Source organism: Achroia grisella, unplaced genomic scaffold (assembly GCF_030625045.1).
Source record: "Achroia grisella isolate CSIRO2021 unplaced genomic scaffold, CSIRO_AGI_Agris_v1 utg2471, whole genome shotgun sequence".
Taxonomy (NCBI): Eukaryota; Metazoa; Arthropoda; class Insecta; order Lepidoptera; family Pyralidae; genus Achroia; species Achroia grisella.
The window spans coordinates 922,544-949,789 of NW_026712739.1; the positions used below are offsets into that span (position 1 = coordinate 922,544).

The 27,246-nt window shown below is 34.8% G+C and overlaps 1 protein-coding gene across 1 annotated transcript; it reads right to left on the reverse strand.

The window, feature by feature from the left end:
• Positions 1–135: 135 nt before the first annotated feature.
• On the reverse strand, positions 136–26,912 carry LOC131842788 (monocarboxylate transporter 12). Its single transcript, XM_059191356.1, has 17 exons — positions 26,838–26,912; positions 25,918–26,022; positions 24,637–24,773; positions 23,736–23,929; positions 22,481–22,624; positions 21,891–21,957; positions 20,884–20,999; positions 12,707–12,838; positions 11,353–11,501; positions 10,517–10,592; positions 8,251–8,377; positions 6,577–6,723; positions 5,658–5,800; positions 4,932–5,037; positions 3,750–3,823; positions 2,708–2,854; positions 136–1,857 (listed from the first exon to the last, which is right to left on the reverse strand). The coding sequence occupies exons 1-17, from the start codon at positions 26,910–26,912 to the stop codon at positions 1,721–1,723; spliced, it is 2,076 nt and encodes a 691-aa protein (XP_059047339.1). The 3' UTR covers positions 136–1,720.
• Between the last annotated feature and the right edge of the window lie 334 nt (positions 26,913–27,246).

A 27,246-nucleotide genomic window follows, 5' to 3' on the forward strand; every position in this document is an offset into this window, starting at 1 on the left:
ATAAATGAAAGCCATTAATGCATTTGTGAACACAGTATTCATACAATACTAAATCTCTAAATAACTTCACATATAAATCATATCAGAACAGAATATACTTCGTCGCCTCTTTAAAAAAAAAACAAACAACTGATAATTAGTACGATATAAAAATAACAGTTAAAGTAATATATATATTAATAAAATCACCATTCAAAAGGACACGATAAAATACAAAAACAAAATAGGTTGAATATCTTGGAATAATTAATTCCAGCACATTTTTAATACAGTTTGTCGATAGCCTTTCTGTATTTTTTTCTATCTTATATTAAAAAGTATTCCCAGTCGTGTTTATGAAATCATGGTTTACTATTTATATATAATTTCGTTTACAAATATATATTTATAAAATAAAATGTATAATATATATGCCAGGAGGCACTTTATGGCAGTTTACATGCGAAAATAAGCACAAAATTTTTGAAACAAAAACATTTGAAATTCGAATCTTAAATCTGGATTATTTTTTAAATCATGGCACCTCACAATGATGTATTGGGAAAGCTACAATGAAGCTATTTTTTTAGAATACATCTACGGCCATACTAATACGCTAGATGTTGTGCGTGTTAGCTACTCTACTTGTCAATGGTTTTAACTTCGCTATTAATATTAAATAGTAGGGAATATTTTCCTATCGTTTAAACTGAAATTTGTCAACTAAAACATTTCAGTACTCTAGTATTACTAACGAAATATTGTACAAAATATTTAATCACAGTCCTACACAATTTAATTAAATAAAAAAAAATATTATTACGAATTTTATTAACATTCATTTTTAATTTATATGTAACTATAAGAAGGTTGGACAGTAATTTTAAGTGCATATATTTTTACCAAAACGAAACCTATGTTTTTTTTTCACTCTATTGTAAGATTTTTTTTTTATTTAGTCATCGTAAATGAATAAAAAAAAAGGTTAACTTGGATTCACATTATCATATTCCTAGTCTATTAATATCTGAAACATCTTAACCTTTCAATTTCTATAGCCACCAATTTCCGCACGTAGGAACGCAGCTTTTAGTTTTTTGGCGCCAAATCGACTGACATTTGCCATTGTTTATTTAGGCTGTTCTTTATTTAAAAATGTGGCACGCTTTTTTTCTTCTGACTCCGACATATGGCACGCTTGTTCCATTTACAAATACAAACTTGTAATTTCCAATGATAGTGTAATTTTTTTAAATTCTAACCATAGATAAATAGAGTACACATAATGGTCTTGTTTATAGAAATACATACGTAGTTTTGATTGTTTATACACAATCTACCAAATGTATAAAAGCTTTTTCCGTTACACATAGACAATTTTTTAACACGTAACTACGCAATAGTGATATTTTTCAAAATTCACACTCATTTTTTTTTAAATACACATTTATTCATGTGAATACTAAAACAAACACTGTAGTACCATTGCGTGGTGCAATTAATAATTACAATTGTAATATTACACATTGTAAATAATGACTACAATATTACAGCCAAAAGAATTTGTAACATTACAAAATTATCAACTGTAACTTACATGTCATAATTTATAATTGTAATATTAAACAATATTCCTGCCGTATTATACGAATGTAACATGTCATCCTGTAATTAACGAGTGTAAAATTACATTCGTAATTAACTGTAACATAAGTTGTTATATTGATATATCTTAGATCGTTCAATCCACAGACGAGTCGGTGTCTTCATTCTTGGTGCACATGTGAAATGCAATAACTGGAATCGAACCTAACACCATACAGGATCCCATACCGTAGAAACACCATGAATATCCCCCGGTGACGTCACGTACAAGCCCTGAAATTTTGTAAAACATATTTAACTCGGTCGTCTAGCGGTTTAAGTTTACATTGAATACTAGCTGTGCCCGTGACTACGACCGACTGTTATAGTGGACTTAACCAAATAAAGAAACATATCTATTTAATAATCTAACCCAAAAAAATCACAGATATAATATTTATTGTTTTAGCTTCAAAAATGACGATTGTCCATACAAAGTTGTATGTTTCACTAATCTTGTAATTTCACTAATTTAAACAAATAAATAACTTATATATTACGTAATATAGTAAAATTATAAAATAAACGAATAAATCACTAAACGAACAGACAAATGATTAAACAAATAAACAAAGAAATACCAGCTGTTGGTGGTACGGAGACAGCAGCTATGCTCTGCAACATTCTGACGAGTCCATACGACGATACGAAATGAATATACAGATAAATGACTAAACAAATAATTTACTAAACAAATAAATGACTAAACAAAGAAATTACTAAACAAATAAGTGACTAAACAATTAAATAATAAACATAAATGACTAAACAAAGAAATTACTAAACAAATAAATGACTAAACAATTAAATAATAAACAAATAAATGACTAAACAAAGAAATTACTAAACAAATAAATGACTAAACAATTAAATAATAAACATATAAATGACTAAACAAATAAATGACAAAACAAACGAATTACTAAACAAATAAATAATAAACATATAAATGACTAAACAAATAAATGACTAAACAAATAAATGACTAAACAATTAAATAATAAACATATAAATGACTAAACAAATAAATGACAAAACAAACGAATTACTAAACAAATAAATGACTAAACAAATAAATACGTACCAGCTGTTGGTGGTACAGAGACGGCAGCAATGCTCTGGAACATTCTGACGAGTCCATACGACGATGCGATGCGAGCCGTCCCAAATGCATCCGCCAGCAGTACAGGCACCAAGAGAAACCAGCAGCCCAGACACAGACCGTAAGCACCTGTAATTGTAAAATAGACTAGCTGTAACCCCGACTTCGTCTGCGTGGAATTTAACTGTATTTTTCTAAAATAAAAGTAGCCTAAGTTACTCCTAATTATATCAGCTACCTGCTAAAAAAAGTCCCTTCAAAATCGGTCCAGCCATTTCAGAGATTAGCCGGAACAAACAGACAGACAAAAATTGCAATAAATGTTATTTTGGTGTGTGTACCATATTTATATTCATATGCATGTAGTAAGAAGCGGTTATTTCAATATTACAAACAGACACTCAAATTGTATTTATATGTAAAGATTTATATATATGTATTTATATATTATATGTATAGATTTATACATTTTTTTTATGGGTGATAATAGAATGGTGCATTTGCCTACGCTAACGGTATACGCTGGCGGGGCACCAGTGGAGGATGATAAGATGAGCATGAGGTCAGGTCAGTTAGCACATCGTGACAAATACACCATGAAGGTTATGTGAGTCGATAGTAAGATATACCGTTAGCGCAGGCGGGTGCACCATTACATTATCATCCATAAAAAAAGCCTGTAATTCATTGGCTCACAACAACTCCTGTTATAAGGATATAATAATAATAATAATAATCTCAGGACAATTCACACAGTGCCATCTAGTCCCAAGTTAAGCTAGCTAAAGCTTGTGTTATGGGTACTAGATAACTGATACAGATACATAGATAATTTTTTTTTTCGTAAATACATACATATTATATATAGAAACCACCCAGACCGATACAAACAATTATACTCACGAATACAAATATTTGTGCCGTGCGAGGAATCGAACCCGCGACCATCGGACGTAAAGCGGTGTGCTAGACCGCTAGACCACCGAGGTCGTCATTATGAGCCAGATAGAGATGGATCAGTTACCTGATGCTATAGCGAGCGACCACCAGGATGTCAGACTGGGCAGGGTGAGCACAGCTATACCGGCCACCAGTATACTGAAAACAGTAACCAATCATCGGCTATAAATATTGTAACCTGTTTGTTAACGTAACATAACACTAAAATAAAGATAGTCTATCTTTCTCTTTACTAGCTACTCGCCCCGGCTTCGCACGGCTGTACATATATTATATACTAGCTGTTCCCGCGACTTCGTCCGTGTAGAATTTAACTTTAATTGTCTAAAATAAAAGATTTTTTTCTAAAATAAAAATAGCCTAAGTTAGTTCCTATTACATCAGCTACCTGCCAAAAAAAAACCCGTTAAAATCGGTCCAGCCATTTCAGAGATTAACCGGAACAAACAGACCGACAGACAGACAGACAAAAATTGTAAAAAGTGTGTTTTTGGTATATGTACCGTATTTATATTGATATGCATATAGTAAAAATCGGTTATTTCAATATTACAAACAGACACTCCAATTTTATTTATATGTATAGATATAAACCTTCCTCTTGAATCACTCTATCTATTAAAAAAACCGCTTCAAAATCCGTTTTAAAAGTTTTAAAGATTTAAGCATACATAGGAACGGACAGTCAATTTTTTTTTCGGACTACTCTAATGCTGTCGGCCGCAGCTGGCCTTTACAGCTTCACCGGACGATAGGAGACGAGTGCAGATGGCACTCCAAACTAAAAGGATCAGGTAGGTCGGGGCGGACCGCCGGGTATGCAGCATATGACTGCTGGGGTGTGCCACCCCAGCAGTCGTTCGTTTACCAGCCGGCCTATAGGGCCAAAAGGATTTATGGAAACCAAAAGGACTTATGGAACGGCTGAAGAACAACTCCGGCCTTATTTATACGACGCCAGTCTGAGGGCACCACTTGAGGTTCGAACCTCGGCTCAGGCTAGGCGTTGTACTTTCGATCCCCGTTTGAATCTGTCGGGGGATCGATCGGATACAGTGATTAGATCTATTACTATACAATTATTCATGTAAAAAACCCGTTTAAATATATTAATATAATAATAAATAACAACTATTCAAAATCTTAAATGTAAATTTATTTGAATAAAAAAAAAAACTATTGTATTATACATGCTAAGAGAGAGAAGATCAGAGAAATCACAGAGTTAGTTATAATGTTTACTTACCTAACAATATACGCCTTTCTTCTGCAAAATAGATGCAGATCACACAGATAACCTAGACCCAGACGTCCGCAAAGATCCAGTACAGCACTGATAGCCACCAAATGACCTTAAAATAAAAAAAAATAGTTAAAAAATTGAAATTTAACATTAATTGTTGATGATTCGAGTGGTGAGACGAAATGACGCTATATAATAATAATAAATAGAAGAAATCCGACCATAAGTTTAATTATAAGTTTGAATCTTAACAAGGTTTTATTGTCAAAGACCATAGACAAATATTAAAAACAAACAATATTAATCTATTCTCAATTTTACCCCAAACTTTCACAATAAACAAAATTCAAAAATAATTGATTCATGTAGGACATTTCTCGCCGCTTATGAACGTAAAATTTTTAATATTATAATTTTTCCTTACCGTCCATTTCAGATATAGATCCTATTGAGAAGAACTGGCAAGAAACTCAATTGAATTACTATTTTTTAAAGCCAGTTTATTTACAATGTATATTTATATAGGTGTCTATGTCTAACATTAAATGAAAATCCCGTGCATGAACAACTATTGCCATGCACGCTCGTCATTCAAGTAATCGTTTAGTGAGTAATAGGCCTTGCTCAGTAAATATGATTTAACAGATGTTTTGAATTTATTTAAGGGTAATTCCAATATATCCTTTGGTATCACAGACGAACTAGTAAATATATCGGTTTGTAACTCACCCGCAGCAGACTTGCTATGTCCCACAGCCACAGTGTAAGCCGGCAAGTAATACAAAGCATACGGCGAGCCGCATGACATGAGGGCAACTGACGCGCAAAGTAGTCCAAACCGCCAAGACTTGAGTAACGAAACGTCCAAATATCTGAAACATAAAAAATGTATTTTTATTTAACTATATAGCTACCGGCCTCGGTGGTCTAACAGTTTAGCATACGCTTTACTTATGATGGTCGCGGGTTCGATTCCACTCACGGTACAAACATTTGTATTAATGAGTATGATTGTTTGTATCGGTCTGCGTGTTTTCTATGTACATTATGTATTTATAAAAAATATATATATAAGTATTTACATCAGTTGTCTAGTAATCACAAGCTCTGCTTACCGTGGGCCTAGATGGCGCTGTGTTAATTGTCCTGGGTCTACCGCTCATTCGGAAAGCTGTCTCATCACAAGAAGAACGAGCAAGAAACTTGTGTGTTGCTCTTTTAAATAATCCTTGTAAGTTTACATTTTTAATTCGAAACGTGTGAATACAAACTACCAACTAGCACTAATTTATTAGGGTCAAATATTAAATATACAACACTAAATCAGTCATTGTGATTAGAGCAGACAGGCCCTATAAGCAGCACTCGCTCACGAGTATGACGAATGAGGCAGCCATCACTGCGCTCGACCATATTTTAGGGAGCCCAATGACCCGGCCCACCACGCCGCCACATGTCTGGACATTTTAGTGAGCATGACTACTCATTCCACATGACCACGTCACAGCTACAAAAATTACTATATGGTAGTTACAGTATTCGCACTTTACATGCATGCGGCAATCAATACAAAAGCCGCTGTGCATATTTTAATGAGCAGAAATGAATAAAAATTATTTTTATTCTATACTGTTATTTTTGAAACTACCTCGATATCTTCTCAACGCATCCTCTTTTCTCTTCTTTCTGACTGCTATCTTCTTTCTGTATCTCCTGTTCTGGCTTCACTATCACAGGCTCCGATAGTTTGTTCTGTATCAATCGGTGCGGCAGAGGTGGTCTGATGTACAACGAACTGAAATATGGAATATTCGTTTTAAGGTTTCGTGAAATCTGTGATCGATGCATAAAGAATAGAATAGGATAGGATAGGATAGAACAGAATAGAACAGAATAGAAATAGAATAGCAATAATCTTTATTCAAATAAACTTAATATAAGCACTTTTGAATAGTCAAGTTTTTGATTCTACCGCTTATTCGGAATGCAGATTCATCACAAGATAAAGTTCATAAAACCTTAAGGGCCTTTTTTAAATGAGGGTTTTGGGCAACCGTTAGACCTGTAGTAATGCGATCTTCATAGATCTATTGTTTTTATTATAGTTTTTAATTTTTGTGGCCAAACAACAGCGGCTAATGAAAAAATAGAGAAGAGCTGTTTTGTGCAGAATTTATTTCTCTACAACTTTTATTTAAAATGTTTTTTCATATTGCTTATCGTTGTCTAGTTATTTCGAAAAAAGGCGTTTTTCAACCCTTTTTTAATTTTTTCTTGCTCGTTCTTCTTGTGATGAGACAGCTTTCCGAACGAGCGGTAGACAAAAAAAATGTAATGACTATTCAAAAGTGCTTAAATTAAGTTTATTTGAATAAATGATTTTCTATTCTATTCTATTTCATCCCATATTTCATGTATTTGCGGACTAATTTATTAATGAAAGCACAACTTTTTTTTTCGGACTACTCTAATGCTGTTGGCCGCAGCTGGCCTTTACAGCTTCACCGGACGATAGGGGCGAGTGCAGATGGCACTCCAAACCAAAGGAAGGACTTATGGAGCGGATGAAGGCCAGCTCCTGCTTGACGGATACGACTTTAGTGTGAGGGCACCACTAGGGGTTCGAACCTCGGCTCAGGCCGTCGTAATTTCGATCCCCGTTTGAATTTGATGGGGAATCGATCGGAGGGGCGCTCTGGGGCGTGGAGCGCCCGGGCGCCCAGTTGATTATTATTGCGCGATATGAAAGCACAACTGACGCGCCCACTGACCACTCGCAATCAAGTGGCAGTGGGAACTGATTTATTTGTACATAGTCTGTGTGAATTCACAAGGACCGTATTGTATTTTTTTTTTATAACACAGGGGACAAACGAGCATGCGGCTCACCTGATGGTAAGTGATTACCGCCGCCCATGAGCACCCGCAACACCAGGGGAATTGCAAATACATTGTCGGCCTTTTAAAAAGGAATAAGCTCTTTTCTTGAAAGTTTCAATATCGTGTCGGTTCGGAAATACCATTGCTGGAAGGTAATTCCACAATGTGGTTGTGCGAGGCAAAAAGTTTCTGGAAAACCGCCATTCATCCAGATGATCAGGATGGTGTTATGATGGTATTGTATTTTATATGCTATGTTACCAAACCGCTGTTGTAATATTGGATGCACTGTTGTATTGGGCATATACCTGTGATGATAGTGTGTATATAAATAAATAAATTGCGCCAAAACTGATCATATCATGGTTTAAATTTAAATTTTATTGGACTACAAGTGTCGACAGAAATATTACTATTTTAGGCACAGATTCAAAACACTCACCGACTGATCTTCCTCCTGCTTGCTTTGTAAACACAAGTGCTGTCCGTAGACAGGTCTTCAACTGAATGGAGGATGGACGACGACCGTGTCGGCCGCAGACGGAGGCGGGCCACTTCTTTTGGTAATCCTGTTATACCATTCGAATTAGATAAGATAAGATAAGATAAGATAAGATAAGATAAGCATTTATTGTCTATAACTGTGTTACATCATATATGGAAACGACCAGTTTATCCATTTCGGACGTACAATATGAAATTAAAATATACAATTACATCAAATAACCAAATTACAAAAATAAAAAAATATATATATATATAACATAACTATCTACAACACAACTCAGATCAAACAATTTGTCACTACCCTCCACCAAGGTAATATTCATCTAAGTTGTAAAAGCACTTACACAATTTAAGGTTCTTTTAAATTGTCCAGCATTTACAATTATTAATAAAACTTGTTATTAACTGGCAACTATGTTGTAATTTTTATAGATGATAATGTAATGGTGCACCCGCCTGCGCTAACGGTATACGCTGGCGGGGCACCATCAGATCAGGTCAGGTCATCGGTCGGGATGTTTTCAATAATATACATATGTAAGATTTCTATATTGATTATTAATTGACGACTTCGGTGGTCTATTGGTTTAGCACATCGCTTTAGGTGCGATTGTCGCGGGTTCGATTCCTCGCATCGCACAAACATTTCATTCATAAGTATGATTGTTTGTACCGATCTGGGTGTTTTCTATGTATAATATGTATGTATATACGAAAAAAAATATTTATGTATTTATATCAGTTATCTAGTACCCATAACACAAGCTTTAGCTAGCTTAACTTGGGTCTAGATGGCGCTGTGTGAATTGTCCTGAGATTATTATTATTATCAGTTATCTAGTACCCATAACACAAGCTTTAGCTAGCTTAACTTGGGTCTAGATGGCGCTGTGTGAATTGTCCTGAGATTATTATTATTATCAGTTATCTAGTACCCATAACACAAGCTTTAGCTAGCTTAACTTGGGACTAGATGGCGCTGTGTGAATAGTCCTGAGATTATTATTATTATCAGTTATCTAGTACCCATAACACAAGCTTTAGCTAGCGTAACTTGGGTCTAGATGGCGCTGTGTGAATTGTCCTGAGATTATTATTATTATCAGTTATCTAGTACCCATAATACAAGCTTTAGCTAGCTTAACTTGGGTCTAGATGGCGCTGTGTGAATTGTCCTGAGATTATTATTGATTATTGGTATGTTTTGTTCCTCAGCTTTTTTTTGCTTGGTTTTTACGCTTTGCGTATACCACACTTATAGGCCAAAACCAAGTAAGTGCAGTGGTGTATAAGTGCGTGTGTGTAAGCGTGTGAGGTCGTGTGTTTATTATTTTTCTTCTCGGCTTCCGCCGGTAATTTTGGTGTGTACGGGCACAAGCCAAGTAGTCCAATTACATAGTAATGTTATATTTTGAAGTGAATATACTTTTTATTATTATTATTTACGCCATTGCTATTATTCTCACTATTGTCTCACTCTCTCAGCTTTTGTTGGTCCTTTTTCCACACTTACGGGCCAAAACGAATCAAGTGTAGTGTGTGTGTGTATGAGAAAGTGTGTACTTATTGTGTGACTGGTGTTATATCCTTTTCATCGATTTCCAGAATAGAATAGAATAGAAAATCATTTATTCAAATAAACTTACATTGAAGCACTTTTGAATAGTCATTACATTTTTTTAATCTACCGCTCATTCGGAAAGCTGCCTCATCACAAGAAGAACGAGCAAGAAACTTGCGTGTTGCTCTTTTAAATAATTTTATTATTACTTTACATTTTTAAGTTTAAGTGTGTGAATACAAACCACCAATTAGCACTAATTCAATTAAATACTCAAATAGAAAAAAATATTGAATATATAACCAACTGGTTAAACAATTAATAAGAGGAATTCAGTCCTAGGGATTAGAGCTGACCGGGATTCTACAAGCAGCACACGTTCACGAGTATGACGGATGAGCCAGCCATCACTGCGCTCGACCATATTTTAGGGAGCCCAATGACCCGGCCCACCACGCCGCCACAAGTCTGGACATTTTAGACATGACTACTCAAAACACTAGACCACGTCAAAGTAATTTTCGTACAGTTCGACAGATATTTAAAATGGCAGCGTTTTGAAGGGTGATGTGGAGTTATTATTATTATATTGGTATATTTTATTTTCAGCTTTTATTATTAATTAGTTAAATAAACTTACCAACAACTCCTAACACATCTAGCACCTCCGAATCTTCAGAATCTGAGTGTTGAGATTGCAATGGAGGCCGCGCCACCTGAAATATTATGTTAGAATTTGTTACTCAAATAGAATTATAAAAATTATATAAAATATTGTAATAACATAGTAATTAAATGTAATATGGCAACACTTTAGAATAGAATAGAAATCATTTATTCAAATAAACTTAATTTAAACACTTTTGAATAGTCATAACATTTTTTTTATCTTCTGCTCAATTGGAAAGCTGTCTCATCACAAGAAGAACGAGCAAGAAACTTGTGTGTTGCTCTTTTAAACAATCCTTGTAAGTTCACATTTACAAGTCGAAACGTGTGAATACAAACTACCAGCCAGCACTAATTTTTTGGGTCAAATATAAATACACTGGGCCTGGGCACTTGCACAGTGTACCCAGTGAGGAAGAAGGGCCTGATTATTAAAGGCCGAGCTTTTATGAAGATATAACCTGTTCTCTTGAAGGATTCAATATCGTATCGGTTAGGAAATACCATTGCTGGAAGGTGATTCCACAATGTGGTTGTGCGAGGCAAAAAGTTTCTAGAAAAAGGCACTGTGGAAGACGACCAATTATGCAGATGATTAGGATGATATTTCATTTTATTTCTATATACTGAACTGGACGGTAAGGAAAAAAATATTATTGTTCATAAGCAGCAAAAAATTCCTACATGAATAAATTGTTTTTTAATTTGAATTTGAATATTTGAATTTTATATATTTGTATCTACACCAGGTATTTTTTATAGGAGAAAAAAAACATTTTATCTTATTATCCATATATAAAAACTAACCTCTATAAGACTAGGGTGCATGATCTCAGTGATTAAATTGGATCTTTTGGCTTCCTCCGTGAGTAGAACATTCTTCTGGTTCAATGCCATTTCGGAGTCAGGTTGGAATAAGCTCTGCAGACGGTTGTCTTTTGTCGCCTCGGTTTTACCTGAAAAAAAATAGATGGCGTTATGAAATTCAAATAAAATAAACTTACTAATATTATAAATACGAAAGTATATTTTAAAGAAAGGTTTATAGTTAGAGTTCACATCATTATTGTAGAAATAATCCGCTATTTTAAAAAACATATTAAAAGAAGGTAGTTTGTATTTAGTACTAATGAAGTACCCAATATAAAGATTATTACAAATATTGTAAATAGCGCCATCTAGTATTTATAGACCGACCTACTACACCGACTTTGGTCTATAAATACGGAGGTCGGTAGTTGAATAATCCTCTTTCGTTGGGTGAGCCGCGGCATTCAGTCGACGAGCGCAGGGCGTGCTGGTTGTGTTTTGGATACTAAAGTGAATTGTATTAGAAATGGGTTTATCCCGGTCTTAGTTGGGCCTGGGGGGAAGCTGCAAGTAGTGAAGGTGAGTGTTAATGCATTTTAAAAGGGCCTTTTAAACCTACACCCGTGTCACAAGTCACGGACGCTACTTGGGGTTTCGTTAATTAATTAGTGCATCTTACACTATATAGTCAGACATGTAATCTAATGTTAAATAACAAATTTTAAAACAATATCTTAATTGTTACTAATGTTATAAACAGTATAGTAGTACAGTTATAAGTTTGTGAATATGGATCATCATCATTATCTCAGCCCGGAAGACGTCCAATGGACACAGCCTCTCCCAAACGTCGTCTTACGTCGAGAGGTAAATACCTTTATTTACCATAAAATTATTCGCGTAATACCCGGTTAATAATATATACATATAAATAAAATTGATGTGTCTGTTTGTAATATTGAAATAACCATTTTTTACTACATGCATATGAATATAAATACGGTACATACACCAAAATAACATTTTTTACAAATTTTGTCTGTCTGTCTGTTTGTTCCGGCTAATCTCTGAAATGGCTGGACTGTACTGTGATGTAATAAGGAGTAACTTGGGCTACTTTTATTTTAGAAAAATAAAGTTAAATTTCACGCGGACGAAGTCGCGTGTACAGCTAGTTAAACATATATTTTTATCACTTTCGGTTTTTCGAGAGTATATATATTATATATAGTACGCTATAGATATATACAAGACTGTACTGTACTGAGAAACCGGAAGTGGCCGCACCACTTCCGGTTTTTCAGTACAGTACAGATTTAAACTGATAAAGGTACTAGTAATTGTCTATTACCTTCCTGGATATCCTGCAGTAAAGTGGTGTTCTCCGTAGTAGTGGTGGTGGCAGGAGTCGAACCTCGTTCCCTCACGGTCGGCGGGGGACGGTACAATGTCGCAGATACACACACGTGCAGCATTCCACCACCTAGATGAGATTATATTAGTCTTTAATTACATTTATAAATGATAGTCTATCGCAGTGTTTCCCAATCTTTTAGCGCCTTTTATATTATATCTAAATATATATAACTCAAAGGTGACTGACATAGTGATCTATCAACGCACAGCCCAAACCACTGGACGGATCGGGCTGAGATTTTGCATGCATAAAGCTACTATGACGTAGGCATCCCTTAAGAAAGGATTTTAATAAATTCCACCACTAAGGGGATAAATTAACGCGAGCGAAGCCGCGGGCAAAATTTAGATATATTTATACAAATATATACATAAATATATGTATATATATTTATGTTACATATACTTATGTTGTAGCTTTTCCATTACTACGACGTCAGTTCTTTTTTTTATGAATATTTGACATTTAAATTTAATATTTTTAGTAACAATTAAAAATGTCGTAGAAAAAAATTTAAATTTAAATATCGCCCCTAGGGAGATATATATATATATATATAAATATCCCCTTGGGCACTTTGTGGCTCAGACGTGCCGTATAGGTAGTTTTTTGTTGATCCTTTTTCACTTGTTGATCCGGAGGCCTTTTGTTGATCTAATGCCAGATGACCATATATAAATGTTGATCCGTTTTGAGCCACAACTGTCACGACGAGTAATAATAATAATTAAGCGATTTATACACGATTTTATACAAATCCACCTTTTTGGCATACGAGCAGTTCTTGATCCAATTCAAACGGGCCAATCAGGGTGCAGCATTTGCCAAGGGCTTCCTCATTGGCACGTTTGGGCTACTACATTATGGCTACAGTAACTTAATAATGTCTAGCTAGTATTTCAAAAATAATAGTCTACCTAATCTAAATATTTATAGAAATCAGTCTGGAGTAACGTGACTCCAGATCAAACCTCAATACTTGTTATTTTTTGGACGGGAATTTTTCCTTTTGTAACAACGTTACTGAGCGAATGAAGAGAAGACGTAACGGCGGATCCAGGGGGAAGCGTCATGGAGGTCTTGGGAGTCATGGGGGGTCATGAATAGCCCAAGACTTAGGTAGACCACTAATTGAACTAAAAAATAATGAAACAGCTAAATTTTTTGCACGATCGGAGTGTTGGTGCAGTAGTATTAATTATAATTAAACATTGTTACTTAAAACATAACAGTTAAAGTACTATAACACTAAAAGCAAAATAGGTATTTTCAAAATACTTTTTCAAAATAAATTACCCTTTGAGTTTTTGTTCAAACCTCAGATATTATACTTATTTTAGGTATATCAATCAATACATAGTATAGCATAGTACAGTCATAGTACAGATTTATAAGGAGTAACTTAGGTTACTTTTATTTTAGAAAAATAAAGTTAAATTCCACGCGGACGAAGTCGCGGGAACACCTTGTTTTTAATAAAAACATCTTTTTTGTGGTACTTGAGAATGTTGAAGCCTGTTGTTTGTAATATTGAAATAACCATTTTTTACTACTTGCATATGAATATAAATACGGTACATACACCAAAATAACATATTTTACAATTTTTGTCTGTCTGTCTGTTTGTTCCGGCTAATCTCTGAAATGGCTGGACCGATTTTGACGGGACTTTTTTGGCAGGTAGCTGATGTAATAAGGAGTAACTTAGGCTACTTTTATTTTAGAAAAATAAAGTTAAAAACCACGTAGACGAAGTCGCGGGAACAGCTAGTGTATAATATATTAGAGATACCTACGTGTTTTTTTATTGATGACTAGCTGTACACGGGATTTCGTCCGTGTTGAATTTAACTTTATTTTTCTAAAATATAAGAAGTTAAATTCCACGCGGACGAAGTCGCGTGTACAGCTAGTTGTCGGTAGTCTAGCGATTTAGCTAGCACACTGCTTTGATTTCTGCTTGGTGGTCGAGGGTTCGATTCCTCGCACGCTGCAAACATTTGTATTCATGAGTATGATTGTTTGTAACGGTCTGGGTGTTTTCTATGTATAGATAATATATATGTATTTATGAAAAAAAATCTTTGTATTTATATCAGTACCCATAACATAATCTTCAGCTAGCTTAACTTTGGTCTAGATGAAGCTGTGTGAATTGTTCTGAGATTACTATTATTACTATAATAAATCTTTTCAAATCAGCCGATGTTTATTTTTGCCATAATACGTGCTGTTACCATGTGATAATATTACGTACGTACTTATTAAACTATTAACTTATTATTAAATTATTAACTATTTATACTGTTTTAAATGTGATGCGTTCATTATTTATATTTCCTTTGAATTAAAGACAAATGTATATATATATATTTATATACACTTGCACACTTAGTTGATCCAGCCACGATCCGTAGATATTGCTGATCCACTGTCTCTCTCTTTCTATCACTATCTTTGTATTCTAATATGCGATGTTGCCGTTCCGGCCGAGACCATGCGTTGTTGCCAAATGTATTCGTCGATAGTAGTAGATACTTATACTCGATATATATTTTTTCAACAATTTCCTGCAATAGTGAATCCGTATCGGCATTTTTTTTAAATGCACAAAGATTTTTTGGCTCTGAATATATTTAAAAATCATTTACTTGTGTGTTGATGAATTTATATACTAGTACATGAAGTACCTAATACTTGTTTTGATTTGAATAGGTAGCGATATTATGAATTTATTATACGTAATCTAAAGATTTTGACGAAATAAAAGTAATTAGTTATCTGTTAACCTTGACTTCATGCTGGCACCAGTATTATCAGATGATGAACATACTCTTCGAAAACTTACAGCAGAAATATCGTGTTTGGACTCATTAGATAGGTCTCGATGAATAGAGTTTAAAAAACTTAAAATAAATGGTACATTAGAAATAATGTATAAAAACCCCTTACGTAAAATTCAACCACTTTAAACTTAATAATAATAATAATTAGGAAAAGAGAAAAGCTATACATGCACTGAAAGTAATTGATGCCTTCCACACAATATTTTCAGTATTAAACAACTCTGTTTGTTCAGTAAAAGTGTAAATACACTGGTAACCTTTAATCATATTTTATATGCAAACATTACATATACAAACACTAAAGTTTTATTTCAGAATAGCCAGTAGTTTTCAAGAAATAAGTCTTTGAAATTGTACGTGTAACTTATATATATACCTACTAGTTTTTTCACCGTAACAAACAACACCAATATGGCCTAGTTAGTAGTTTACCTGTGTACCAATTAATAATAATAGTAATCTCAGGACAATTCATACAGCTTCATCTAGACCCAAGTTAAGCTAGCTGAAGATTATGTTATGGGTACTGATATAAATACAAAGATTTTTTCGTAAATACATATATATTATCTATACATAGAAAACACCCAGACCGTTACAAACAATTTAATAATAAGTTAATAGTTTAATAAGTACGTACGTAATATTATCACATGGTAACAGCACGTATTATGGCAAAAATAAACATCGGCTGATTTGAAAAGATTTATTATAGTAATAATAGTAATCTCAGGACAATTCACACAGCTTCATCTAGACCCAAGTTAAGCTAGCTGAAGATTATGTTATGGGTACTAGACAACTAATATAAATACAAAGATTTTTTTCGTAAATACATATATATTATCTATACATAGAAAACACCCAGACCGTTACAAACAATCATACTCATGAATACAAATGTTTGCAGCGTGCGAGGAATCGAACCCTCGACCACCAAGCAGGAATCAAAGCGGTGTGCTAGCTAAATCTCTAGACTACCGACAACTAGCTGTATACACGACTTCGTCCGCGTGGAATTTAACTTCTTATATTTTAGAAAAATAAAGTGAAATTCCACACGGACGAAATCCCGTGTACAGCTAGTCATCAATAAAAAAACACGTAGGTATCTCTAATATATTATACACTAGCTGTTCCCGCGACTTCGTCCACGTGGTTTTTAACTTTATTTTTCTAAAATAAAAGTAGCCTAAGTTACTCCTTATTACATCAGCTACCTGCCAAAAAAAGTCCCGTCAAAATCGGTCCAGCCATTTCAGAGATTAGCCGGAACAAACAGACAGACAGACAAAAATTGTAAAATATGTTATTTTGGTGTATGTACCGTATTTATATTCATATGCAAGTAGTAAAAAACGGTTATTTCAATATTACAAACAACAGGCTTCAACATTCTCAAGTACCACAAAAAAGATGTTTTTTTATCAAATAAACAGTTTTTATTAAAAACAAGCTGTCCCCGCGACTTCGACCGCGTGGAATTAACTTTATTTTTCTAAAATAAAAGTAGCCTAAGTTACTCCTTATAAATCAGCTACCTGCCAAAAAAAGTACCGTCAAAATCGGTCCAGCCATTTCAGAGATTAGCCGGAACAAACAGACCGACAGACAGACAGACAAAAATTATAAAAATTGTTATTTTGGTATATGTACCTTATATATATTCATATGCATGTAGTAAAAAACGGTTTTTTCTATATTACAAACAGACACTCCAATTTTTATTAAATGTATAGATGTATAGATTATTATTTATTTATTTATTTATTCATCCAAAATAATACAAATTGTGTAGGATAACGTAATAGTAACATTACAGTAAAATTTTGTCAACAACATAATAGCAACTTAAACATTAAATCTCGGTATATCTATAGACTAGCTGGCCCCAGCGACTTCGTCCGCGTGAAATTTTATTTTATTTTTCTAAAATAACAGTAGCGTAAGTTACTCCTTATTACATCAGCTACTTGCCAAAAAAAGTCCCGTCAAAATCGGTCCAGCTATTTCAGAGATTAGCCGGAACAAACAGACAGACAGACAGACAAAACTTGTAAAATATGTTATTTTGGAATATGTACCGTATTTATATTCATATGCAAGTAGTAAAAAACGGTTATTTCAATATTACAAACAGACACTCCAATTTTATTTACATGTATAGATGTATAGATTAAAAAAAAGTAACAGTCATAAGGCTAGTCGTATGCCTAATATATATAATAATGTAATAAATTCATTTAAACAGAAATTGCGGGAACATTATTTAAATTTGTAACTTTTTTACTGTCCTTCTCCTTTTTTCACATCTTTCTGTTATATCCATATAGTTCTCTCTATATTTTCTGATTTTCTTACTTTCAATTTGAGACTGTACTTATAATTTGATTATCGGATCATTATGTATTTACTTATATATAATATTTATACATTTATGGGTTATACTTAGATATATATTTATGTATGTATATTGTTATTTTTTTATAGAAATGTATATTTTGCTTATCTTTATTATCTTTATAAATCTTTTTTTGACATTTCTTATTTATATTAGTGCACCGCCAATAATCTTTCGCTGCACCACTCATGGTTGCCTGGTAAATAACGCGGCAAAATATTAAGTCCGCCACATGTACAAATTTTTTTGTGCATTAAAGTTAAAGAAATAAAAAAATACAATACTGTTTAATGAAAATGCGTGTTGTCTAGTGCTTTGAGATGTATCAAAATAAGGTCAACAAAAAAGTCCGTGATGGTATATGTCTATCTCTTAAGGATAACCAACAATAACCATTTTTTATCTTTTACATTTTACGGGATTTTTTTTTATCGTATGTTTCCCTTAAAATCATGTAAACTATGTTATTATGTCATAATCTAAAGAAATAATAATATTTTATAGTGACATATCCACTATAAAATACCAAAAAGTAGCAATGTAATTCGTTACGCGCGAATCAGGTGTTATAAGGTCAAAGGTCGGTGCACCCCGCGTATTTGATAAATAGTGCTTCTCTGGATGTCTTTAAGAGAAAATGGCAGTATGTACGTGTATATGTACAAGTCCTTAAGTGTTAAGTTTTTCAAATGTACATACAGTAAAGAATAAATATTTTTAAGTACAGTACTTACGTACATTAATATAATACCTACTTTTTACTTGTATCTATTGTTATCAAAATTAAATTATAAGTTCTTAACTTGACCACGACTATGTGACCCTCTCTTGGCGCCAAAACGAGTGAAAAAATGAACAGCATACGACGACGACGCAGTACCTATAGAGTGGAGCAACTGCTTATTCAGTTTTATTCAACTATTTAGTCCCTCCACCGTTACAATGAATGGAGGCGGATATTACAATGTACGTAGCATTGCGAATATAAAATATCTAGATTAGGTATAATAAATTCATAATTCATAGGCCGTTACGGTATCAGAGCCAAAGTCTTCTTTCTTTGTTTATGTACTGTTAGATGCGACAGCGACTTTGTTTTTATATTACTATGTAATGATTGATATACCTAAAATAAATAAAATATCTGAGGTTTGGACAAAAATTCAAAAGGTACTTAATTTTTAAAAAGTATTTTGAAAATACCTATTTTGCATTTAGTATTTGAAATACAAAACACAAAACTATTTTTGTTTTTAGAGTGACATTTCTATGAATTCACTGTCGATAGCGAGCGGTGCGATGGAAAAAGATAACCGTTTATAAAAATATAATAAATAACCCTGGACAATTAACACAGACTGATACTGAACTGATATAAATAGATATTTTTATTTTGTAAATACATATATAATATACATATAAAACACCCAGACCGATGAAAACAATCGATGACCGATGAGTACAAATGTTTGCATCGTGCGAGAAATCGAACCCGCGACCATCGGATGTAAAGCGGTGTGACCACCGAGGCAGTCGAAATATATAAATAATCTTATGAATTTAATTTATTCTAATTTATGTGCGCGGGGTGCGGTGTACGGTGCTCCCCCCTGCCTCCACCGTTGCTGGAGCTTGCATGTATGGAGCATTGCGAATATAAAATATGTAGATTAGTAAATTCATAATTGATAGACCGTTACGGTATCTATATATATTCGGATTAAAATAAGTATCGCAGTAAGGACCAGTATATAAAGTGATCAACACAATTAACTGATTTTTGAAATATATATACAGAGCCAAAAAGTCTTTGTGTATTCAAAAAATATCTAATTTGTTTGTGTGCGCGGGGTGCGGTGTACGGTGCAGGGGGGACCCTGCCTCCACCGTTGCTGGAGCTTGCATGTATGGAGCATTGCGAATATAAAATATCTACATTAGTAAATTAATAAAATCATAATTGATAGACCGTTACGGTATCTATATATATTCGGATGAAAGTAAGTATCGCAGTAAGGACGAGTATATAAAGTGATCAACATAATTAATTGATTTTTGGAATATATTCAGAGCCAAAAAGTCTTTGTGTATACCAAAAATTTAGCCGTTCGGAGCCATTCAGTCACGAATTATTAGTAAAAAAAGTGTCGAGTATATCGTACTATCGACGAATATATATGGCCACATCGCAAAATAGAATGCGACGTTGCCATACCGCCTGAGATATACGCGATAGGAGTCAAGTTATTCAGTGCAAAAGGTGGAATCGGCAAGTGTTTAGGTTGTGGCGTGATCAACAAAGTGCCCAAAGAGGTGTTTATATATATATATATATATGTAATAATAATAATAATAACATTAGTCGATAAATACCCTGCACTTGGTCCCTAATATATACCGCCAACTACAGATGGCTGTACTAAACACATGCCGCATTGTAAAATTTCTACAAACAGATCAGGCCAACATTTATATTACAGTATATTCACCTAAAAATAGAACATTGTTATGTACTTGGCTTAGGCCCGTATATACCAAGGTTACCGGCGAAAGTCGAGAGAAAAAAAAAATAATAATAATCTCAAGACAATTCACACAGCGCCATCTAGACCCAAGTTAAGCTAGCTAACGCTTGTGTTATGGGTATTAGGTAACTGATACATGTACATAGATATTTTTTTTCGTAAATACATACATATTATACATAGAAAACACCCAGACCGATACAAACAATCATACTTATGAATACAAATATTTGTGCCGTGCGAAATCGAACCCGCGACCATCGTACCTAAAGCGATGTGCTAAACCAATAGACCACCGAAGTCATCAAATAATAATCAATATAGATCAATATATATTACCTAATAGTAACACAGTTCCATGCAACCCATACATATCCACCAGTTTCTCAATTAACATCGGAAATACGAAGCTGCCTGCTGCCGTCCCGCTCACACATATACCATTAGCCAAAGCCCTGAAAAGAGAGAGAAATAAAACCTATGTATATATCATTGTCATCATCATTAGGTACATAGTATAAAACAAAGTCGCTGTCGCTGTCGCTGTCTGTCCCTATGTATGCTTAAATCTTTAAAACTACGCAACGGATTTTGAAGCGGTTTTTTTAATAGATAGAATGATTTAAGAGGAAGGTTTATATGTATAACACATATACACCCGTGCGAAGCCGGGGCGAGTAGCTAGTGTGAGTATAAAAAGTGCAGCATATAAAGTACGGATGTACATCTTATATATAAAATTCTCGTGTCACAGTTTTCGTTCCCATACTCCTCCGAAACGGCTTGACCGATTCTCATGAAATTTTGTGAGCGTATTGAGTAGGTCTGAGAATCGGCCAACATTTATTTTTCATCCTCCTAAATGTTAGGGGTAGTCCACCGTTAATTTTTTTTTTATTTTAATGCAAAACTACGTTTGCCGGGACAGCTAGTTATATATATAAACCTTCCTCTAGAATCACTATCTATAAAAAAACCGCTTCAAAATACGTTGCGTAGTTTTAAAGATTTAAGCATACATAGGGACGGAAAACTTAAATCTGTTACAAACAAACAGATAAAATATAAAATCAATATTATATCTTATTTTTATTAACGCAATATAAAACCTCTCGCTGACAAAGTGAACAAGACACCGACAAGTGAGTAATTCATCAGAAAAAAATGTATCGGTTTAGAATGTACTACCATTGTATTATACTTAATTTTAAAACAAATATATTGATGCGAGAAAGTCGAAAAAATTAATTCAATTAAAGAAATGCTTGGCGGGCCGCATAAACATGTTTGACGGGCCGCAAGCCCGCGGGCCGCGTGTTGATCAGCCCTGTTTTAAATGAACATACCTGTGTTTATCAAAATATTGCGAGACGATGACTATCCCTGGTGTTGTAGACAGACCTCCTCCGATTCCTATAACAAAATTATTATTATTAATTATTATTCACAATTTATTAATCATTTTCTACCAAAAAATTGTAGTAAATGTGATGAGGTTATAATAATCTCAGGACAATTCACACAGCGCCATTTCACAAATAATCAATTATCTATCATTTACTACAATTTTTTGGTAGAAAATGATTAATATTAATCATTTATTACAATTTTTTGGTAGAAATGAATAATATTAACCATTTTCTACCAAAAAATGTAGTAGTTTTTCTCTGCACAGCCTATGGTTGACTGGTAGAAAATGCCTTAAGACGTTAAGTCCGCCATATGTACTTTTACCTTGGTATTTTGTGCATTGAAGTTACATAAATATAAATAAATAAATGAGATGAGGTTATAATAATCTCAGGACAATTCACACAGCGCCATCTAGTCCCAAACTAAGCTGAGTAATATAGTGTATGTAATATACACGATGCTCACCAGTTCTGTTACTGAAGTTGGCTTGGCACGCTACCGCGTGTCTAGATTATACACTTACCAGTCATCACCCCGAAGCTCAGTAGAAGATGGAGCAGTCCAGTACTGAAGTAGGAGAGAGCCAGGCCCGTCGCACAGAAGAGGCCACCAATGAACACCACCAGACGACAAGAGTACTTCTCACACAGAGCTGATGACAACGGTGCTGGGAAAAAGAGAGATCTCAAATCATAAGCTATTTAGTAAAACCCAAAACTGTACCTTTCACCCCTTGTCACACGAAGTCACACTTTATCAACCTAAAAATCCATCCCTTGTCACTATTATTTGTACCTTGTTATTATTATTTTTTTTTTTCTTAGCTTTTGCTGGTTTTCTCCACACTTACGGGCCGAAACCAAGTAAGTGCAGAGTGTATATTATTATTATTATTAAAATAAATAAATCTGATAAACAAGTGTTTTTACTCATTGAAAGATTATTTTATATGCAAAATGGATGACAATATGTTACTTACTGGTAGAGAATGCCATCAGGCATTAAGTCCGACATATATACATTTTTGTGTGCAAAAAAAAAAAATTACTAGCTGTGCCCGCAATTTCGTCCCCGTGAAATAGTCACTTTGGATAGCACAAAATGTGTAATAATCTAACCCAAAATTACAAAGAAAAAAGTTTCATCGTTCTAGCTTCAAAAACGACGACATTTAAATATAAAACTGGTACAAACTTTGAAGGTCATATCTATTTATATTTAATCAACAGCCTAAAAAATAAGTTTCTAGGTTCTAGATTTAAAAATGACGATACTTCCATACACCCTTATATATTACCTTTCATCCCTTTACCATTTTTGCATTAAATAGTAGCCTATGTCCTTTTTCAGGGTGTAAACTATCTGTGCGCCAATATATATAACTCGAAGGTGACTGACTGACTGACATAGTGATCTATCAACGCATAGCCCAAACCACTGGACGGATCGGGGTGAAATTTGACATGCAGGTAATAATAATGAATAGGCATCCGCTAAGAAATTGATTTTCATTAATTCTACCCCCAAGGGGATAAAATAGCTTGGGATGAAAGTTTGTATGAAACTTTGATTTAAACCGATAGATACATGAGACTTCTTTTTATAAAATACATATTATACGTAGCAAAGAAAGGATTTTGATAAATTCAATCCCCTAAGAATAAATTAATGTTTGAAGCCGCAAGGAATCGTCGTTTAATAATTTTTAACGTGAATGCGCAAAGTGAAAGAAAGGATTTCATTAATTCTTTTTATATGTAAAAATAGGGAATACTCACCCAGAGCTAAGCACAATGTAGACAACGCCGCTGGTATCCAGGAGGCAACTGACTCCGAAGAGTCTGGGAATGTTTCCATGATCTCCACGTATAGTACCCCATACGACTTGAACAGACCGGCCACCCAGAACTGCACCATGAAAGCACCGAACACCACAACCCAGCCGTATCCACCATCGGGTGGGTTGGTTATACTGGAATTACAAACATTATGGTATTATAACACACACATTATAATACAGCTCGCCCAGTGGTCGTCATTCGAATATAATTAATTTACATTATTAACCGGGTCTTAACACGAATAACATTATGATTATACATTATTTATTTAATTTGTTTGAAGGATTTTGTAAAAAAAAAGTTGAAAATAAAATATTTTGAAATCTCATGTTACGAAATTCAGAACTCCTCCCATATCTTGTCCCATAATGACACTTCGTCAATTTCCTTCCACCCCTTGCCATACAATGTCACACTTTGTCACCCTCCTTCCACCCCTTGTCACACAATGTCACATTTTGTCAACCTCCTCCCAGCCCTTTGTCGCACAGTCACAATTCGTTAACCTCTTTCCACTCCTTGTCACTCAATGACACACTTCGACAAACTTCTCCCAATCCCTGGTCATACAATAACACACTGACAATCTCCTCCCAACCTTTGTCACACAAAGTCACATCGACAACCTCCTCCCAACCCCTAGTCACATAATGTCACATTTTGTCAACCATCTTCTACCTCTAGTCACAGAAATTCACACTTCGTCAATCTCTTCCCACCCCTTGTCACACAACGTCACACTATGTCAACCTCCTCCCCCTCTAACGAGTGACATAATTTATAGATAGCCACATATTTGGACTCCAGTTATATAAAAATAAACATGATGTGCCCTTACTCAGTGGTGGAGTCAGGCAGAGGCCGTAGCTTCCTCGAGGCAGCCAGCAGGGGGCGTGCTGTCACCGACGACAGTGTCAGCAAGGAGTCCTCCTCTTGCTCGGTCGGTGACATCGCTGATAAGTACGCGCCTACTTGCTGCGAAAACAGAACACAATGTTGAGATATGGCAGTCTTATCACAAGGTTGGTAAAAGAGTGGCGTTTTTGAGAAACTTCTGAATGAACCAGTGGTCTAGCGGTTAGGTATTTTCGATGATCGCGTGTTCGATTCCTTGCACGAACAAACATTTGTATTTAAGCGCTGTGTCTTGAGATATTATTATTACTTTAGCAAAACAATGTTTACCTGATATTTTACTTGAAGAACATCCTTATTTAGTTTGAATATAGGTACTTCAAAGTCAAATCATATACTCATGTCAATGTACCATGTCAGGTCGACCTCCACGCGGTTCCTTTGGAAACCATCGTGATAAATTCATGGTGAATTTACGACGGATGTACTAACTGACCTGACCTCATTCTCATCTTATCATCCTCCACTGGTGCCCAGCCAGCGTAAACCGTTAGAGCAGGCGAGTGAACCATTCATCCATAAAAATAAAAAAATTACAGTACATTATTTATATTATTAACCGGATCTTAACACAAATAATTTTATGGCAAATAAAGGTATTTACCTCAGTCGACGTTTCGACTAGGTTTTCATTTCGTTTCGTTGAACAATCTAGTGACGGTAGATGAAAAAACTGCTGTCACCTATCTACATTGACATCGCTGTTACTCCAGTCAGCTCGTGACCACGGCTAGTGTAACTAGTCGAAACATCGAGAGGTAAATATTTTACCTTCATTTACCATAAAATTATTCGCGTAAGACCCGGTTAATAATATATACATATAAATAAAATTGGAGTGTCTGTTTGTAACATTGAAATAACCGTTTTTTACTACGTTTGTAACATTGAAATGAATATAAATGGCTGGACCGATTTTGACGGACTTTTTTAACACGTACTGATGTAATAAATAACATTTTTTACAATTTTTGTCATAAACGCCTGTCTGGAAAGTTTTGTTCCGGCTAAGAATGAAATGTCCCTGACGGGCTGGAGCGATTTTGAAAAGGGCGAGCACTTTTTTTAGGCACGTAGCTGATGTAATAATAATAGGCTACTTTTATTTTCGAAAAATAAAGTTAAATTCCACGCGAACGAAGTCGCGGGAACAGCTAGTGTAATAATGTAAATAATGTATAGTTTACAAATAACTATTACATACAGTGGCTAACGGCAACTCGAGCAGCAGACTTGCGGGGCGCTCTCGTTGTTCAGGGGGTGCAGATTGCACCGACAGCAGAGAACCCTTGTCCGGGGACAGGTTGGCCTGGAATATTATATACTTTTTTATTTTCTTACTTATATATTTATATATATACATATATATAAAATTCTCGTGTAACAGTGTTTGTAACATAACTCCTCTAGAATAGAATAGAATAGAAAATCATTTATTCAAATAAACTTAATTTAAGCACTTTTGAATAGTCAACATTTTTTTAAATCTACCGCTTATTCGGAAAGAATAAGCAAGAAACTTGTGTGTTGCTCTTTTAAACAATCCTTGTAAGTTCACATTTTACAAGTCGAAACGTGTGAATACAAACTACCAACCAGCACTAATTTATTTATGCTCAAATATAAAAACACAATAAGATTAAATCATTCGTAGTGATAAGAGCAGACCAGTCCCTACAAGCAGCACTCGTTCACGAGTATGACGGATGAGCCAGCCATCACTGCGCTCGACCATATTTTAGGGAGCCCAATGACCCGGCCCACCACGCCGCCACATGTCTGGACATTTTAGCGAGCATGACTCTGAAACAGCTTCACCGATTCATATGAAATTTCGGTTCGTGATAAATTCCTGGAGAATTTAGTAGTAGTAGTAGTTAGTAATGTGGACTTATGACCCCATTACTAGCAATGTACTATGTCAGGTTGACCTCCATGCGGTTCCCCCTGGAAACCATCGTGATAAATTCATGGTGAATTTACCACGATGTGCTAACTGACCTGACCTCATGTTCTTATCATCCTCCACTGGTGCCCCGCCAGGGTATACCGTTAGCGCAGGCGGGTGCACCATTACATTATCCTTACTAATATTATAATTGTGAAAGTAGGTATGTTTGTTACGCTTTCACGCAAAAATACTAAACCAATCATCATGATATCTTGTACGCATATTCTTGGAGGTATCACAACGAACATAGGATACTTTTTATTAAAAAAAATCATAAATTATCAACATTTTGCTACTTCAGCGCCATCAGCAGCCAGTAATCATCATCACCATCATCGCAGCCCGGAAGACGTCCACTGCTGGACATAGGCCTACCCAAAGATCTCCACGACGATCGGTCCTGCGCTGCTCGCATCCAATGCCTTCCAGCGATCTTGTAGCGGCCAGTAATGAACTTATTTAATGGAGCAAAGCCGCGGGTAAAAGCTAGTCATCAATAAAACTCCCCTCCGATCGATCCCCCGTCTAATTCAAACGGGGATCGAAATTACGACGGCCTGAGCTGAAGTTCGAACCCCTAGT

Bases quoted from the DNA above. Each gene is read 5' to 3' on its own strand.
- LOC131842788 (XM_059191356.1), bottom strand. From the start codon at position 26,912: ATGTTCGTTGTGATACCTCCAAGAATATGCGTACAAGATATCATGATG. The intron at 24,774-25,917 runs GTATGTAATAGT...CTGTTTTCGCAG, and splicing joins TCGAGTTGCCGTTAGCCACT to CAAGTAGGCGCGTACTTATC. The intron at 10,593-11,352 runs GTTAGTTTTTAT...ATAATATTTCAG, and splicing joins TGCACCCTAGTCTTATAGAG to GTGGCGCGGCCTCCATTGCA.